Raw genomic sequence first — 18654 nt, forward strand, 5'->3', positions numbered from 1 at the left:
CCTAGAGGGGCAGCAGGGTGGGGTAGAGTTCAGACTGAGCATGGACAGGCGAACGAGGGTATGGGTCCTGGACTCAGCCAGACCCAGGCTGGAATCCACCTCTGCCTCTGCCAGCTGTGTGATCCCGGGCCAGTCTGTAAAGCTGGGGGGAACCACGGTGCCCACTTCATGGGGCCGAGAAAACCAGACATGGAGACACATGAGTGAGGGTGGGGCTGGGGACGGGCACCTGGAGCTGGTCGCTCCTTCTGTTCCTAAGTGCGGGGGCTTCTCTTGAGGTACAGGGGACCCTCCACCATCCCTTTTCGGCCTCCTCCTCCCAGCAGAACACCCCACTGCTCACAGACTCAGCTGCCCCTCACTGTTTGGACAGAGGAGCACCTGGAGAGTGTGGGGTGGAGATCATGCTGCACGGAGGCCACGGCACCAGCACAGCCCCAGGGCTGAGCGTCTGTGCTGGGCACGCGATGGGCGTGCCCGCCAGCTACCAAGTGAGTGCTAAGGCCCAGCCCAGCGAAGGAGACACGGAGGCCAGAGCCCAGCCCGTGACCCTCACCACCCCCACTCCAGGAGGGCCTAGGGGGAGAGTCGAGGGCATGGAGCTGGGGCTGAGCTCAGAGAGGTGCAGCCAGGGGAGCCTCTCTGGCCAGGAGCCCCGGGGCCTGGGCCCCGCCCCCTGCCCTGGGCCCACGCTCACCATGTACTCCATGTTGGAGGCGGGAGGCGAGACCTGGCCCCGCAGCTTGTTGTGAAGTGTGAGGATCTCCTCCCGGTCCGCCCTGGAGATGGCCCTCCGCGTCCGTGAGTGGGGCTGGTCCCCCTGGTATTTGCTGAGCAGCTTCTCTAACTGTGTGACATTGGGCAGGAAAAAGCCTTGGGCTCCGCAGAGCAGCAGCACCAGCCCCAAGGGCACGACGCCAGTCAGGACACAGCTCATGGCTCCACGCCGGCAACGAGGGCAGGGAGTGACGGGCGGCCTGGGCGCCTGAGGCAGAGCTGGGCGATCTCGTGCTCTGAAAGGAAGCAGAGGGCGGCCAGAGAAGTCCGTCAGTGCCAAACCCGCCACGGCAGAGAGGACCGGGCCCCCCTGTCTCCCCACTGTGCAGATGTGGAGACTGAGGCTCACAGAAGCCACATAGCAAGGTCCGGCAGGCAGGAAGTGGTGGAGCTGGGATTCAAGCCAACGGCCTCCAGCACGGCAAGCGGCCTGATGCCACACGGACATCCTGGCTCGGTCTCTCCCAGACTCAGCTTCTCGTGGCGCCTCCTTTTCCTCACTCTGAGTCAGCATCTGGACTCATTCAGGCTCCGGTGAGTCTATGGCCTGAATTAAACTCCATCTCCTGCCCCCAAAAGAGACTGCTAAAGCCATTTCACGTCAGCAAAGGATGTGCCGTGAACCAACAGGGGTAGCAAACTTCCTAGTCCCTGTGAAGTAGGACTCAGTTTCCAAACTGGCCGTCAGACACCCCCAGACCCATCCCTGCACAGGCTCCTCCTGTCACGGCCCTTCCACGGGGTGTGTAACCAACACACCCTACGACATAGCCTCCCAGGGCCCAGCCACATGCTCTGCTGGCTTGATCCTCAGAGAAAGAGACGGGCCTCCCAGGGGCACCTGTGTACCCACTCTCACCTTGTCCCCTGCCTGGAAACCCCCCAAACAGTCCAGCACGCAGCCTCCCTTGGCCAGCTTCTGTCTGACAGTGGGCCCGTTACAAGCACTGCCGGGTGTGACCCTCTTGGCTGCTGAGTGAATGGTTCATATGGGTGATTAGCACCCAACAGCTGCATCAACGGGGTCAAGGAAGGGATGGAAGATGGTGGCTAGGACTTCCGGACCTCCCAGCCCCTCTTGGGGCTGTGCTTCCCAAGGAGTGTTTCTGGAACCCTAACCCTGACACGTGCCAGGCCAGGGGCTGTGGTGCGCGCCTCGTGGTCACATCAGTTGGGATTCACCCCCCGAGATCCACAGTGCCTGACGCTGTCATTTTATGACCCGTCAAGGATCTTCATGATCCATCCTTGCCTTTGGGCTCTGGGCCCTTTTCCCAAACACCGCCTCTCACTAACCTTTCTTCCTTGGCAGGCATCTTAGGAAAAGCTGTCTTAGTCTTGGAACACACTTACTAATTCTAAAATTCCCTGGCCCGAAGATAATTTATTAGGTTGAGTTTCCGCTGTGCCTGTGCTCCTTCCCAGAGCCCTTCCTGAGCCTCTGCGGGGGCCAGTCGCCTCATCCATGTCATCTCCAGCCCTCACGACAACCCAGGAGGTCGGTGTGCCCTTGCAACCACTTTACAGACGGGGAGGCTGAGGTTCAGAGAGTTGATCCCAAGGCTGCTTACTGGTAAGACTCAAACCCAGGTGTGATGTCCCTGAGAGCCTGGGGTTTTCCACCATGCTGCGCTGGTTCCTCTCACCCTGGGGGGCCAGGGGTCACACTACAGGTCACGAAGTGTGGTCCTCCTGATGGCTTGCTGTCTGGTCCAAGAAGACAGGACAGGGCTTGTCGTTCACCCTCTCACCTCTGTCTCACCCGCAGGGAGAGTTGGTCGTAACCCAGTGACCTTTATTGGCACCCTATTTTGTGCTGCACACTGGGAGAGGAGGACAACAAGGCACTGTCCCTGGCCTCAAGGGGCTCCCAGTTAGGCTGGGGAGACGGGCAGGGAAGCCCCCAACCCCTGACCAGTGGGATAGGCCTGGCTGAAGACAGCACGGAGAGCTGGAGGGAGGGCTCCAGAGACCCCTGGGTGAGCAGGGAGGGAGGCAGCCTGGAGGCTGGCCCACCCAGAACCCCAGGAGGCCCCCCTGTCATCTCCCACGTGAGCAACAGCCAGGGTTTCACTGGTTGCGTTGGCGTGGGGCTGCAAGATGGCAGCCGAAGGCAGGGATCCTCTGGGGCTTGCCCTGGGCACCTGAGAGGCTGAGCACAGAGCCTGGAGTGATGGGAACGTGGCAGTTCCCATCTCCATCCCTGGAAACTCTCCAGGGTCCTGACCAGGCTTACGCTTCAGATAAAAGCAGCCGACATCCAGGCAGAGGCCCAGCTCTGTGGCCTCTCGGCCGAGGAGTTCCCTCTGGGGCAGAGCCGCAGGGACCACGGGAGGGCTTCTGTGTGCTCACTCGCCCCGTGGGAATCAAGCCAGTAACACAGACGCTCCCAGGGTCCCTGCCGCCTTCCCGCTTAATCACACCACCATATATGACCATTTCCCAGCTGCAGAGGCCAGGCTGAAAAGGATGCCAAAAAGTACTGACACTGGGTTAAGATTTGGGACAAAGCGGGAGCAAGACTGACATCATAAAATGACCACCCGGTCGTCAGAGAAACATCCAATTTGCTTTACTCGGTGCTTCAGCATCCTGAGGGGCAGGGCACTCCCAAAGGTATGAAACAGGAATTGTTTATGTAACTCGACTGGACCAAAACCTGGGTTTGGTTTAAATCACCAATGGGTGCAATTCAAATAACTCTCGGTAGGGGGAGGGGTAAAATAACTGTGGGTCAGTGTGGGCGGAATATTATAAAGCAGGTAAAAGAAAGACCTGGAGCTCTGGGATTGTGAGCAGCAACAAAGCTCTAATCCAATGTTGGGCTAAGAAAGTCGTAGAATGTTATGCTAACGGTACCATTTATGTACATTTTAAGGCATATAAACTATATTTTAGACAAGTTTGTGGATATCATAGGTGCACATGCATATGTATGTATGTGTATATTACACAGACATGTATTACATGTGTTTGTACATATATCATATGGTGTGCGTGCACGTGTTTGTACAGTGAAACCAGTTCATGGTGGTGGTTGACTCTAGGAGGGAAATTGAACCGGGAATGAGAATATGAGGGGATTCATCTTTATCTTTAATATATTGTTTCTGCTTTAAAATCTCAAGCACGTGTGGCAAAGCGTAAGCTCTGTTCATGCAAGGTGGACCAGGTGAGTTAGCTGTGATGCGGTAGCCAGAGCAGGGCGTCCTTGGGGGCCGAACCTCACTGGTGAGTGCCATCTATCCTTTGGACTTGTCTACTTCAAATTTTTAAAAAATATTAATGAATAGAAGAAAGCAAAATGCTAAAGCATGAAAGGACAATGAAACCACCGCTGGTTCCAAGTGCACCCTCCTGGCATGTTCTCCTCAACAAGGGCGACCTTATTCCAGAAGACTTGGTGAGCTGCCTTCACTCTGAACATTCAACGGCCTCACACGGTCCATGGCCCACAGATGGGGCCTTCTCTCCAAGGTACAGGAGAGAGCTGATGAAGCCTCGGGTGGAGCTTCAAAGTTGGGAGAACCACGGGGTTTAGTCAAACCTTCCCCTGGGGAGAAACACAAGTGAAAAGAGGCATTTCTCCAAGTGGTTCCTCCACCTCGAGACGGTCGCTGGCACAGACATGCCGACTTGTCTTGGGTCGGCATCATGTCGGGTAGGACTGCTGGGTCTGAAAGTGGCCTGGCGTGTCTGCAGCTTGGGGCGGGGATGGGGAGGGGCGGGCTGGGGGGCTGGGGGGCCATGCTGGGGACGGGGCAATGCTTGGATCCTGATGGCTTCTAAGTGTGGGCCAAGGAGAACACAGAAGATTCAAGCAGAACTGTAGCAGTAACAGGCCTGGTGTCCCACAACTTTATTCCAGACCATGGCACAGGGCTGGCATACAGAGGGAAACACAGAATCGTGGACTGAGCTATGCCTTCTGCAAATTCCGTCGTTGGAGTCCCAACCCCAGCTCCTCAGACCATGGCTGGGTTTGCATACAGGGTCTTAGAAGAGGTGATTAAGTTAAAATGAGATCATACAAGTGGGCCCTGCTCCAGTATGGCTGGTGTCCTTGTAAGAAGGAGGGATTAGGATACAGGCATGCACAGAGGGATGAGCGTGTGAGATACAGGGAGGGGACCGCTGTCTACACGCCGAGGAGCAATGCCTAAAAGACACCAGCCCTGCCAGCACCTTGATCTTGGACTTCCAGCCTCCATGAGGGTGAAAGAATGAATTTCTATTGTTTGAACTGCTCAGTTTCGGGTGTTTGGTCCTGGCAGCCCTAGCAGACTAATATTAATACAAGCATCAGATAATAAATGAAAATTAGGTTCTAAACATCCCGCTGGTGGCTGTATGGAAGGGGGTAAGGGGGGAACAGGGAGGCAAATCGGGCAGCCAAGACTGAGATTGCGGCTGGAACCTGGGCAGAGGCGATTGGTGCTGTGTCTCAGCACAAGGCCATCGGCCGAGGCGACTTCGCCAGGCCCCGCCAGCCCCCTGGTCTGGGCAGACTATTCAACTTCTGCTGCCCAAACAGCTCGATCAGAACTTATGCACAAAGCACTTCAGCCCCCTTTCCATCTATAATTTAAAAGAAACTGACTCACAGACATAACAGCAGACTTGTGGTTGCCAAGGGGGATCGGTGTGGGGGAGGAAAGGAGCAGGAGGCTGGGGTTAGCAGAAACAAACTATCTACAGAATGGATCAACAACAAGGTCCTCCTGCAGAGCACAGGGAGTCAATATCCTGTGATAAACCCAGAATGGAAAAGAATATGAAAAAGAATATATACAATGGCACCCCACTCCAGTACTCTTGCCTGGAGAATCCCATGGATGGAGGAGCCTGGTAGGCTGCAGACCATGGGGTCGTTAAGAGTTGGACACGACTGAGCGACTTCACTTTCACTTTTCACTTTCATGCATTGGAGAAAGAAATGGCAACCCACTCCAGTGTTCTTGCCTGGAGAATCCCAGGGATGGCGGAGCCTGGTGGGCTGCCATCTACGGGGTCGCACAGAGTCAGATACAACTGAAGCGACGCAGCAGCAGCAGCAGCATATGCATAACTGAGTCACTTTGCTGTACAACAGAAATAAACACAACATTGTAAACCAACTATACTTCAATAAAATACATTTTAAGTTTTCCAACAGAGACCCACACACTGCCACCTGGGGCTTTCCAATGACAAGTACGGGCTCCTACCAGGGAGGCCGGTGGGGGCTTACCGGGAGGGAGACCCACCGCATGCCCGTGGCTGCATTTCTCACTCCGCCCTCCTGATGATCCAGGGGTTTGTGTTCTACTGCTCCCATCTGACAGATGAGGAGACTAAGGCCCCTGGGTCTTTGGGAACCCACCCAAGGTCACACAACTGCAAGCAGAAAACCTGGGGCTGGAACGCAGCTCTGTCTGGCCTCTGAGCCCCCTCCGCAGTGCTACCACGCCTTCCCCGGGGTGAGCTTCCCTGGGGATTTCCCATCACCACCCACACAGGGGCAGGACCCCCGCAAACAACCCAGCTCACACTGTGACCCTCCCTGCCCTTCTCTGCTTCCTGGGCAGATGGCTGGGCTCAGCGGAGACAGGCCCCACCCCACTCCAGGTCAGCCAGTGACTCTGTCGAGAAGAAGGCACCCACGTGTCATCCCCAGGGGAGTGAAACATTTACGTCATGGTGACACTGCACCACGACGTGCCCCGTCACCGAGCCTAGCACCCACCCAGCCTCCATCTGCCTGTGACTCAAATATGACGCCTGCTCTGACTCTTTCTGCAACCCTCCAGCCCTCCTGATATCCCAAGGGGCTCACACTTCAGGCAAGTGGGTTATCTGAGCTCCCTTGGGGCCTGGAGATGGAGGCCAACACTCATTGGCTCTTTTGCCCCCAGCTTCTCCCAGGGTGGCCAAATGCAGGCCTCGTTTCCAGAGAAGCCCTCTCCACTCCCTGTCCCTGGCCTGCAACCAACAGCATCAAACACCCGAGTGAATGCCACACAGTTGACAAAAATGCAGTCTTGGAGAGGTCTCCTTGGCAGCAGTTGAAACTCCCAGCTTGAGAGACCACAAACAAGATAAGGGCACCAGGGATGGGGGGCAGGGGCGGGGAGACACCAACATAGCTTTCAAACCCCCTGGTCGACAGCCACTCAATCTGGGGTCGGATTCCTGCAGCATTGCCAGGATACATTTGGACTCTGGCTGTTTTCCACTCCGTTTTCTGGAAAACAAAACTGAGCCCGGGTGATCTTCCATGGTATGAGTGATGTCCGGGGCTGGACTGATGTGGAACCAAGACTTGAGATCCCACTTCTTGGAAGCATGGAGGGCTTTGTACACTTGGCTGCTGCCACAAAGCTCTGCCATCACCCTCCGCCCCGCCTAAGAGTCTGTGGACGTCAAGGGCACCCACAGCCTCACATGCCCCCAATCCACCTCAGGGTCTCCTGCCACTCAACTCAACTCTCAGGAGCGAAATGAAGAAAGAGAATGTGGATGAACCTGGAGGCGTCACTCTGACCAGGCTGCTTTCGCCTGTGTTTAGGAAAGTCTGCCAGAAAGATGAATCTTCATGGGACCCACCAGCGGCAGCCCTGAGGCCGTGCCAAGCTCTCTGCTCCTGCACACGCTGTTCCCGTGGCTCAGCCTGTGACCCCAACCTGCCCTGCCCCCGCTGGGGCCCGGCGGATGAATTCCTGCCCGTGGATTAGGACTCAACTTTGGGGTCGCAGCTTAATCATGGCCCCAGACCTGTCCGCCTTGTTCACCACTGAATCGCCAAAGTCTGACCTCGTCTGAACGAGGAGATCTGTACATTCACTTCGTCAATGTTTATAGAACATTGTTGGCGTCTTCGTCGGTGAACAAGATCGACAGGTCTGCAGGCGTGATTCAGCTCCCGGAGATTTCCGGAAAGTGGTGACCCTTTGACTCCTCCACTGAGTCTCTCTGTGGAACAGAGACTGATCTGCCTGTGAGGGGAGGAGCCAGGCTGGGATCAAGGGATGAGCCGTGGGACAAGGAATCACAGGGTCACAACATTACAGGGTTCATTGCGTGGTTAATGGCTAATCATATTGGCTATGACAATAATAATGATGCTAAATGCTCCACAGATCCATTGTTTGGAGAGATTTGAGGAAGACTGGGATTAATAATGGTGAATGAAATGAAAAAGGCTATTCTCTCTTATTTCAAAGTCTCTTCTTGGAGACAAATCTAATTTTTAAAACTCCTATTAGATGTCTAATGCTGGTGGGGATGATAAAAAAAAAAAAAAGGCCTCCCTTAAATCTGAAATATGCTTCAGTTCCCTACATGCCTGGGGCCTTAGCCACTTTCTCTCAGTTTTCTGGGGAAGTGATGACTCGAGATGTCACAGACAGGGTCTGCAGCACGAATATGATCAGCTGGCCAGGAACCGGATTCACAATGACAGTTATCCGGCTCGGTGGCCGTTGCTGCCCTGAGGCTGGGTCTCTTTCCAGGGCTCAGCTGAGCCCTGGGTGTCAAGGAGCCAGAAGCCTGCCTCAAGTCTGCTCACACCAGCTGCCTTGCCAGCTAGACTTGGCGCTTCTCGAGGGGCTGGAACCAGTGCTAGACTGGCAAATGTTTAATAACGGACATTTGAAAAACCTTGAAACATTCACCCTAATCTGCAGTGTCTACCCATTCCCTTGGTGTAAATATCCCCACCACGGCAATTTCAAGCCATTGATGTAGGGTCACTGAGTGTGGAGTTTCTGGAAAGAGTCCCACGATAACACACTGTGATGCAACTTTTCCACCATACACATGGAGTAGACAGCAACCACCCCAAGAACAGAGAGAACAGTGAAGCAGGGTAAAAGATTAGGATGCGATAAGTTTGGACTAGTTACTACTTTTATTTTAAGTAAGACTTATTTCATTGTAAGTTTATATAACATATAATGGTGGTTGTGTGTACAGGGAACTATACCCATTATTTTGTAATAAACTATAAGAGCAAAAATCCGAAAATATGTATATGGAGGGCTTCGTAGGTGGCACAGTGGTAAAGAATCCACCTGCCAATGCCACAGACCCAGGAGACAGGTCCCTAGGGGGGAAAGATCTCCTGGAGAAGGGCATGGCAACCCACTCCAGGATTCTTGCCTGGAGAATCCCATGGACAGAGGAGCCTGGCGGGCTACAGTCCAAGGGATTGTAAAGAGTAGGACATGACTGAGTAATTGGGCACGCACATGCACACACACACACGTGTATAACTGAATCGCTGTATTGTACACCTGAGACTTACACGACACTGGGAATCAACTATATTTCAATTAAAAAAAAAAATGATGGTGGGATTGAACTGGCCCACAGCTTTTCCGGAAACTTAACCATCAGCTCCCATAAGCCGGTATGAGCCAGCTCCAGCACGGCACTGGCCGAATGGGTCTTACTCAACCCGAAACTTCGGGGCATATTAACTGCTCAACAAACAGTTCTCCCCAATCACCCAGCCAACACGTGATGAGTGAGGACAACGTGGCTGACCTGTTTTGGGTCCTCTACTCCCAGAATCTTGTCTTTTATTACCCTCTCTGCAGACTGCTGGGGTCACTATGACTGTGATTCCTATTTTACAGATGAGGAAACTAAGGCTCAGCACAGACGAGCAACTTGCTCACAGTTGTGCAGAATGCCTGCAGACGACGGCAAGGAGCCTGCCACGCTCTGACTCCCTGCCTGCCTTGCCCTCCAAAATATCAGGGCAGTTCTGACTTGCACCCCCATGTCAGCAAGAGCCCCACAGCTTGCCCCAAAGGCAGGGGCATCAGGGCTCCAAGCTTCCTCAGGAGCATAAAGGAGAACTCAGAATGTGAGCGAGGCCAAAGGCAGAGCAGAGTCAGACCCACAAACCACCCAGAAATTCCAGGAATGAAGTGGTGGCTGGGAGAAGGGGGGCGGGACACCCCAGCCTGTCTCGGGCAGATCCCAGGGCTGGGAAGAGCGGCTGGGTAAGTACCAGACACGCCGAGGGCGGGGATCTCCCTCCTCCACGGGAGCCAGTTTTCCTTAAACCCTTCTCGACAGAATTAGGGAAAGACCATGGAGGACTGTCCCTTCCTTTGTCAACTGCTCTGCCCCCAACCCCACAAAGACGGACATTAGGCTTAACAAAAAAGGCCACCCCCACGGGCACCTTCTTTCCTCCTGTCCCCTCAGCAAAAGGTATGTCCTTATGGGATACACAGGGCAACAACTCGGTATGTTTAACTGAATATAATATATAAAACCCGTTCAGTTTTTAAAATACTATGCAGAGAACATACACAATTCTGAACAAAAAGCGCACTTATGCTTAATCTACTCCGTGCAGGAAAAAAAAAAACAAAAACAGGTTTGTTCAATGCAAGCCAAGATAATATATGAGAAGCCACTTTAAAGTGACTGGATAATAAATTAATATACTCTTCAAATACCTAGTACATGACGCCTGGGGCCCTTTTCTCCCTTCTCGCAGACATGTGGATGTTTCCTTGGAAACAATGCTCCCAGAAAGCTTTAGATAAGTGGCAGGAAACCTCCAGCTCCCAAAAACAAGAAATCGAGGACTCTCAGGAGACATCAAAGAAAAGTGTGGACAGTGGGTCAAACCTGGTTTGAATCCTGACTCTGTGACGTAGACCTGGGGCTGCCCAGAAGGTCCCTCAGTCCCTCGGAGTCTCCAGTTCCTCCCCAGCAAAGCAAAGTACTGAGTTTCTCCCAGGGCTGGGGGAGAATTTGCCGATTATGGAAATAGTGGTTGTAAGGAGCCCAGCGGCAGAGTCCCGAGACTCACTGGTGTTCAATTAGTGTTTCTTTCCCGCTCCTTGAGGGTGAAACCAGCCACCCCAGACACCTCCGCTCCAGGCTCCAGTGCTGGCAGCACCGGGACTATCCTCCCACCTGAAGTGCAGGGTGCACTGGTGTCAGGCGGTGCCTGCAAGGGGGAGTCACAGCCCTGAACCGAACTCAAGCCTTCTATATAGCACCAGGCTATGGAATTTGCACGTGGCCTCTCGGGAGAAATCCCCAGGGCAAGCCCTCAGGTGGCCAGGGAGTCCCTGGGGTATGCAGTGAGCAAGACTCTGTCCCCAGGAGTGGGGCGCAGTGGTGGGGCGGGCATCGCAGCAAGCAGAGGAGACCATACCGAGGCTGAAGGAAGACAGCTTGGGACACCGGACGGTGAGGGTGGACAGAGGTAGGGGCAGTGACCACTCTGGCTGGGGTGAACTCCAGGCAGCAGGAACTGCAAGGACGAACGCTCTGAGATGGTCACTGTCTTTGGCCTGGACAAGAAGGGTCAGAGCAGTGTGACCAGGGAGAAATGGGGTCACAGAGGTAAACAGGGCCAGGCAGCCTGGGGCCCCGAGGGCCTTGACAAAGAGTGTTGATTTTACTCTAAATGCAAAGCGGAGTGGGGGGTGGGGTGTGTGTGTGTGTGTGTGTGTGTGTGCGTGCGCACACGGGCGCACACTTCAGGTGCAGAGCAGATGAAGCCAATGGTGACAGGGTCTGATTTATGCTCTGAGAACCCGGCAGATGCAGCTCCGCAGATGGGGCTCACAGACCTAATGCTGAGCTGAAGAGGCCAGACTCCAGTGATGAAACATCCATGCTGCCCTTGATGTAAACTTCAAAACCAGCCAAAACCAACCTACTCCAACAGAAGCACAGAAATGGTTCCCCTCGGGGGTGGGGCTGTGGGAGGGGCCTGGGGGGAGTCAGGCTCTGTCACGCTGGGGCCCGAGCCTGCACGTGCGCACTTGGAGAAAACGCCATCCCCCTGTGCATGAATGCGTGTGCTTCCTTCTCTAGCATGTTCAACTTTAATAAAAAGTTTAAGAGAAGAGTTAAAGAGGCTCTGGCTTCTGTTGGAAGAATGCCTCCACAGAAGCAGGAGAAGAGCACTGTGCAAGAGATTACCGTCTGGGCTCTTCCCTGAGTATCAGCGCTGAGACAAGTCCGGGGCCTGGACTCCGACAGCCCTTCGAAGTGAACCTGAAGGTGCTGGAGCCCAGAGCAGGCTCTGTGCGGCCGGGGCCTCCCAACTGGGCCAGACAGCGACTCTGCCAGACAGGGCCCGGTTCATCTTGGTCTGAGAGGGCACTTTGTCCAGCGATGCCAAAGCTGAAAATATCTCAGTCCCTGGGAAGCCCGGCCTTGACGGTTCCCGGGAATAAACAGTGTTTTTAAAGCAGCCAGTGCTTCCCCCCATGAGAACAGACTGGCTGTGTTGGGAGCCAGCTGGGGGCGGGATGGAGAGATGCAGCAGACATGTACAGACACACAGATGTATTTTGAATGCTGGAGAGGAAACAGCCCTTTCTTTCAGAGGGGCCGCTTAGGGGTCACCAACAGATGGACTTCACAAGGTCCTGGGCACACAGGCTCTAAACACAGCTGAAGGAAAAGGCTGGAACCCTCAGGACATTTGCTCAAGCCCTAGAGCAATGGGTGCTGGCAAACCTAGCGTCATCCCGGAAGAAAGGCCTAGGAACACGCCAGCAACTTGCTCTCAGGGGCCTCGACTTGACAGAAGAGGTCATTATAGCTCCCAAGCCACTGGCTCCATCCGTGCCACGTGACTTCTCTGTGCTCATACCAGGTCCTGTAAACGGAACCGTCCGCCCCAATCAGCCGCCCCGCCCACCCCATTCTGGGCCCCTGCCCAGGGAAAGTCTTCCAGGCTTTCCCGGGCAGTGGGTCCCACCCTGGAGCCTGCACCAGAAACTGCTGGAAGTCGAGCTAAAGCACAGATTGCTGGCCCCACCCCCCGAGCTTTTGGAGGTCTGCAGTGGAGCTGAGAATCGGCATCCTGACAGCTCCCCTGGGTGCTGCTGCTGGCCCTGGGACCTCACTTTGAGAACTGCTGCTCTAGGTGGCACCAGCCTCTCAAATCTCCCCATGCTGCACCTTAGTCCGGTGTTTCGCAAACTCTAGCCCTTGGCACACCCGCTACCCCAAGCTTTGCCCACCTTCCTACCATCTCCCTGTTCTAGTTCATATTTCTTATTTTTATTTGTTGGTTCACTTTGGGAGTTCAAAGAAATTTATGTTAAAAAGGGAACCTTCAGAACTTCCTGGTGGTCCAATGGTTGAGACTCTGAACTTCCAAGGCAGGGAGCACAGATTGATCCCTGGTTGAGAACTAAGCCCAAATGCTGTGCAGGGCAGCCAAAAATTAAAAAAAAAAAAAAGTGGGGAGGAGGGGCCTTCTATGATCAGCATGTGCAGAGAACCTGATCCCTCCTGCTGTGACCGGAAAGCAGGAGTGAGATGAACCTGGGTGAACATGGAGCAGAGCTAGGACCAGAGGCCTCATTGTAGAAGGTGCTCTGTCTTTGTTGTAAAGGGAGGTCAGTCTTGTAAAGGGTGGGTTGCTGCTGGGTCAGCACACAGGCTCAGTCACCTTGGGGATGGGCCGGGATGGGCTTCACACACTGCGGGGGACACCAATCATCCCACCGTGACCTACTCTCAGGGACGAAGGCCACACCGTGACTCCTCTGTGCCCCACAGCTCAGAGCAGGAGATCCAAATTCAGCACAGCTGACCCCATCACAGGGCAGGCTCCTCCACCCTGAGCCTGACCTCCAGACCCCTAGACCCCAGACAGCTGAGCTTCCTGTCACTCTCAGGGTACCAGGGGAGCCCTCCTCCAGGCCTCTGCACAAACATGGTCCCTCTCCCAGCACACCCCTCAACGTCCCACCCACCCACCGTCACCTTCCTTGCCAGGAACACCGCCTCTTTGCTCTAAAACGACTTCTGTGTGTGCATGCTAAGTCATTTTAGTCCTGTCTGACTCCTTGCGACCCCGTGGACTGTAGTCCACCAGGCTCCTCTGTCCATGGGATTCTCCAGGCAAGAATACTGGAGTGGGTTGCCATTCTCTCTTCCAGGAGATCTTTTCAATACAGGGATCGAACCCAAGTCTCCTGCGTCTCCTTTTACCACTGAGCCACCAGTAAAAGAACTTCTAGGATCTTATCAAATCAGCCACAGCAGTTGCCAGCTGGATGCCAGTCCCTAGTTCTAGAGAGATCCAGAAGTTTTCAATCCAAAAGAACGTCAGGGAGGGGTCCATTCTCGGACCACTTGACTACAAACAAAATGGAAGCTGGATTCTTTTCCTTCCAGGATTTTACCATTCTGCACTCACAGTGGGAAATGATCCAGAAACTTGGACTGAAAATGTGGGATTTCATAATTTATAATATTTTTTTAAAATGATGGTCCAAAAGTTGCATAATCCTCATTAGGACTTTTCTTTTTTCCCCTGAATTTGTGGTTTTTTCCTAAGCTGACGCAGCACTTGGGGCAATCAGAGAAGATAAATTTCCCTGGGGCTGGCCACAAGAAACTGTCTGTCCCCACAATCTTGGGTGGGGGGGGTTGTCTATCACCAAGTACCCACAAATGCACAGCCTGGGGTACAAGATGTTCCCCAGGACAACATCTCTGACAAGAATCTCTGCCAGTTGCTCTCCAGGGTGAGGGGTGGGGAGATACTGTGAACACTTCCCCCAAAACACCCAGGCGCCCCATTCTCTATGCTCATGGCAGAGGGCCTTGATTCCTTCTGGAAGGAGATGATCTCAGTTGATGCCTCTTCAAGATGAAACTCTAGAAAAAGGGACACATGATCCTTAACAAGGTAAAAATAAGGTTACCAGGGGACCCACCTATTCTACTCACAGGGGAAGAACCAAAACAACTGAAAATGGGTGTACAAAAAAAAGTGTACACAGATGTCAACAGCAGCATTATGCGCAACAGCCGAAAGGGGGAAATGGCCCAAACTTCCAGCAGTGGATGAGAGGATCAACTAAGGGTGGTCTGTCCTGCCCATACCGTGGAAGAGTATTTGACGGCGAAAAAGGGCGCAGCACTGACGCAGGCTCCAACATGCATGAACCTTGACCATGTCATGCTCAGTGAGAGATGCCAGACACAGAAAGCCACATACCGGATGGTTTCTTTTACACAAAACGTCCAGAATTAAGCAAATCCAGAGAGACAAAGCAGATGAGCAGTTGCCAGGGGCTGAGGAGGACAGAATGTGGAGTGACTGTTAATACTGGTTGTAAGGTTTCCTTTCAGAGTGGTGAAAATGTCCTGGAATTAGACAGCGTTGATAGTTTCACAACACAGCTAATGTACTAGATGCCACCAAACTATGTACTTTAAAATGATAAATCTCATGCTATTAGTATTTTACAATACTAAAATCATTTTTTTCCAAGGGAAAGGAAAAAAAAAAAAAAAAAACAAGAGCAGCCTGTCCCTCCCTGTTCCAGAACAGAGTGTGCTCCCCTTGGGACTTTGTGAGGGGCTCCAGATCCCTATCGTAGTCAGCTCAGTGAACTGAAGATGAAATGATGCCTATGTTCCGTTTTCCTTTCTTGACAAGCCATCAGCCCTTTTGAGTGATGCTGGGTTTGCACATCTGGGACTGATCAAAAACCAGTGAGTCTGCAAAAAAAAGGGGGGGGGGGGTCTTCCTAGGTCGGGAGTAAGCAGACACAGAGGCACCTCCCATACATAGTAAATTACTCTGGTGACAGAGAAAAGAAATGTTCCAGCTCCCATGAGGCCAAAGAGGTCAGCATTCAGAGGTCCTGCCTTTAAAAGCTGGTTTTCAAATGCAACCTACAGAAAAACCCAGGTATCCAATGTGGGGTCGCTGAGGGAAGTATGAAGTGTGGGGTTCTTCAGAGGCCCATGCTCCACTCCTGAGGCTCCAGCCCCTCCCTATCCAGCCAGCTCTCCTTGGCAGTCCAGAGGCAGGGCTGTGGGAGCAGCTGGCATTGCTCTGGGTTCCCCAGCAGGGCCCCTGCTTACTGATGCAGGTACCTGTTGGCAGAGTGGATCCCAAGCCCCCGTGTCAGTGTCTCCTCTCCAGCCCCACCCCTAACCAGGGCCGGGGAATTCAGACCCCACACGGCAGAAGCCTTGCCCAGAAGCAAGCTCTGAGCTGACAGTCATGTGGCCCGTCATCGGACCAGCATCTTTTCCAAGGATCTGAGGGAGAACCCAGCTAGGATGGCAGCTGTCCCCGACCCTGCCCATGTCATGTTGGGTACATGCCTTCATCACTCGGAGCCTCAATTTCCTCCTTGTAAAAAGGAGGACAGTCCAGCTCACAAATAAGTCAATGGTCATCCATGTAAAACCCCAGGCATGTCTGGCCCACAGTAAGTGCCAGATGAATGTCAGCTGCTGATAGGACTACAAACGCGATCATTACTATTCCTACTCCGATTTTTTAAGAGACTGTAAAAATCAAGACCACTTTCTTCATTCTCTTCCCTGACTGCATCGTCAGGGACGGGCTGGCCCCAACTCTGCTAACTGTGTTTTACCTGGAGCCCCTCTCAAACAAAATGATCCCTCAGGTTTGAAAGTCAGGTTCAGAGGTGGAGTTAGCAATTGGACAGAGAAGTGTCTTAAAGGAGGCAGGACTCAGCCCTTAAGTGTGAAGGCTAAGTGCAGACAGATAGACCTGAGGTGACAGCATCACACACAGCCATCAAGTGCACAAAACAAATAGGCCCAAGAGTTCCCCTCTGGATCTGTTTGGAGAAGGGGGCACGCCTTTCATCCTGTCCTTCACATCCTGGCCTCTCATCTATCAGGTTCTAGACCCTAGATGCCCTGACCCTTCTGGGGAAGGCAGGCTCACCCTAATCTGCCAGGGTAAGGAGCCCAAAGGCTCAAAGTGGAAACTCACAAGCCCACTCTTGGCTGGAAGGTGAGCTAAGCATCTGTCAACTCCCAGCTGCTTCCCTTGACCAGAGCAGTAACTCACCTTCCAGCTAACAGACACCCAATTCAAACTGGACTTCGATGAGCTGGCATTAGCCAGCTGGCTTGTCCACCAGCCCAGCCCTTTCCAGGGAGGCTCTGGGTCTCCACTGCCCAGGGGGCTGGCCCTGGCTCTTCCACTGGGGGTCGCAGATCTCCCAGACCCCAGAGCTGAGCCCTCAGCTGCCAGCGGTTCCCCCCATCAGAAGTTTATACAGATATCTACTCTAGCTGAAGAAACCCGGGAACTCTTCCCAAACCTGTAGAAACTGGACATGCGCCACGCCCGGACACATCCACAGCCTTATGGGGCTTTGGAGGCAGACGGAACTGGGTCCCAGCCTCCGCTCTGCCCGGACACTTCACCTCCCTGACCCTTCAATGCCTTCCTCTGAAATAGAAGAGGAAGACTACCTGGAAGGTTTGTCGCAAACACTACCGTAAAGGGGCGTGGCTCTGTAAACGACCCAGCAGAATACACACGCCGCTAGGATCACCGCAGCCTCCACACGTGGGCAGAACACATTCAAACTCCTGCCACACGCTCTCCACTTACTGACGCCCACAGTGTACACAGGGATGCAATAGATACTGGCGAATTGCACAGGGAAGGCAAGAGTACACACAGCCTCAGGGAGCACGATTCTGCGGTCAGACCTGCTTTGAGTCCCAGGCTCCCTAGCTTCTAGTATGTGAGGTCTCAGACAACTTGCTCTCCCTGAGACTCAGTTTCTCCATCTGCAGAAGGGGATGCCGCCGAGTATGGGTCTCAAATGCAGGAGGCATGCACAGCTAACTTGCTTGCGCACAGTAAACCCTAAGAAATGGCATCTGCTCTGGTTATTCCAGCTCCTAGGAGATTGAGGGGGTGGAGAGCACGGTGCAGAGAGAGGAATCTAAGGCACACTCACCTCCCTCCGCAGGGCTCAACCACCTCCTTGCCGGCGTCTCCTGCGCGGAGTGGCAGCGACAGCAGCGCAAGCACAGCAGACACAGCCGGCAGATCGCAGGATGAGGAACTCTCCGGCCGCCGAAGGATGCAGTGGGTCAGAGGACCGTACGCGCTGCCTCTTGTAGGCCGCCCGGACCCAGGAGCCACGCCCCCGGCGGCCCTAATAGGCTCGCGCCGCCGTGGCCCCGCCCCTGCACGCCTTCGGCTCCGCCCCACCCCACCCCCACCGGCCCCGCCCCTCCTGGCCTCGCCCCACTTAGGAGCCTGGCGGCCTCCGGGAGGCGCTGGCGCCTCGGGTCCGGGGCGTCGCAGGGAGGGCGGGACCACCCGCGTCCTAAAAACTTGAGAAAAGGAGGACGCGCTCAGTTTCCTCATCATGACCATAAAACTAGCGTTTCCATTGAGAAATTAACGGTGCACCCAGCGCGGTGCCAAGCACTTTCCACCAGGGGTTTGCAAATTTACCAAATTCCACTTCTGTGCGCCTCAACTGGTAACTGGAAAATGGGAAAAGAGAAGCTACCTCCTTGGGACTGGTGTGGGCCCTATCAACTAGGGTGTAGAATACACTTGCTAAATTTATCCCCATCCTCTACATCTGGATAGAAAACTTCACTCTTGCCATCCAGACACACATATACACATAGACACACACATTCCCAATGTGCAAATGAAGACAGGAAGATGTTACTAGATGAACGCAGTAAAGCTGAGGCCCAGGCTAATCCTTAATCGTCATTATTTCAGTGTAGGTTCACAGGAATCCATTGAGATGGAAATGATCCCATTTCACAGATCAGGCAACTGAGGCTTGGAGAAGAGAGTGCCCCAAGTCCCTAGCTGGCAGTGCAGGTAAACAATTCAGTGAATTTAGAGCCAGAAGAAATCACCTTTGAGAGATGTAGCCAAGGCCCTGCTCAGCAAAGGAAGAAAGCAAGGCCACAGGAGCTAAAGGACTCCCCAGTGCTCCCCACTCTTAATGTGGACCTACTGTATGCGGGCTGGAAGAAGCACAAGCTGGAATCAAGACTGCTGGGAGAAAGATCAATAACCTCAGATATGCAGATGACACCACCCTTATGGCAGAAAGTGAAGAGGAA

At 53.7% G+C, this 18654-nt stretch overlaps 1 protein-coding gene across 1 annotated transcript in view; it reads right to left on the reverse strand.

The window, feature by feature from the left end:
• Window positions 1-17658, reverse strand: part of CRISPLD2 (cysteine rich secretory protein LCCL domain containing 2) — a 66649-nt gene extending 48991 nt beyond the window's left edge. The window contains exons 1-2 of the mRNA XM_027513892.1: window positions 17514-17658; window positions 698-1013 (exon numbers count right to left, since the gene is read on the reverse strand). Of these exons, the coding sequence (XP_027369693.1) occupies window positions 698-937 (240 nt within the window). The 5' untranslated portion in view covers window positions 938-1013; window positions 17514-17658. The remainder of the gene's footprint in view (window positions 1-697; window positions 1014-17513) is intronic.
• Between the last annotated feature and the right edge of the window lie 996 nt (window positions 17659-18654).

The sequence above is a fragment of the Bos indicus x Bos taurus genome, chromosome 18 (genome assembly GCF_003369695.1).
Source record: "Bos indicus x Bos taurus breed Angus x Brahman F1 hybrid chromosome 18, Bos_hybrid_MaternalHap_v2.0, whole genome shotgun sequence".
Taxonomy (NCBI): domain Eukaryota; kingdom Metazoa; phylum Chordata; class Mammalia; order Artiodactyla; family Bovidae; genus Bos; species Bos indicus x Bos taurus.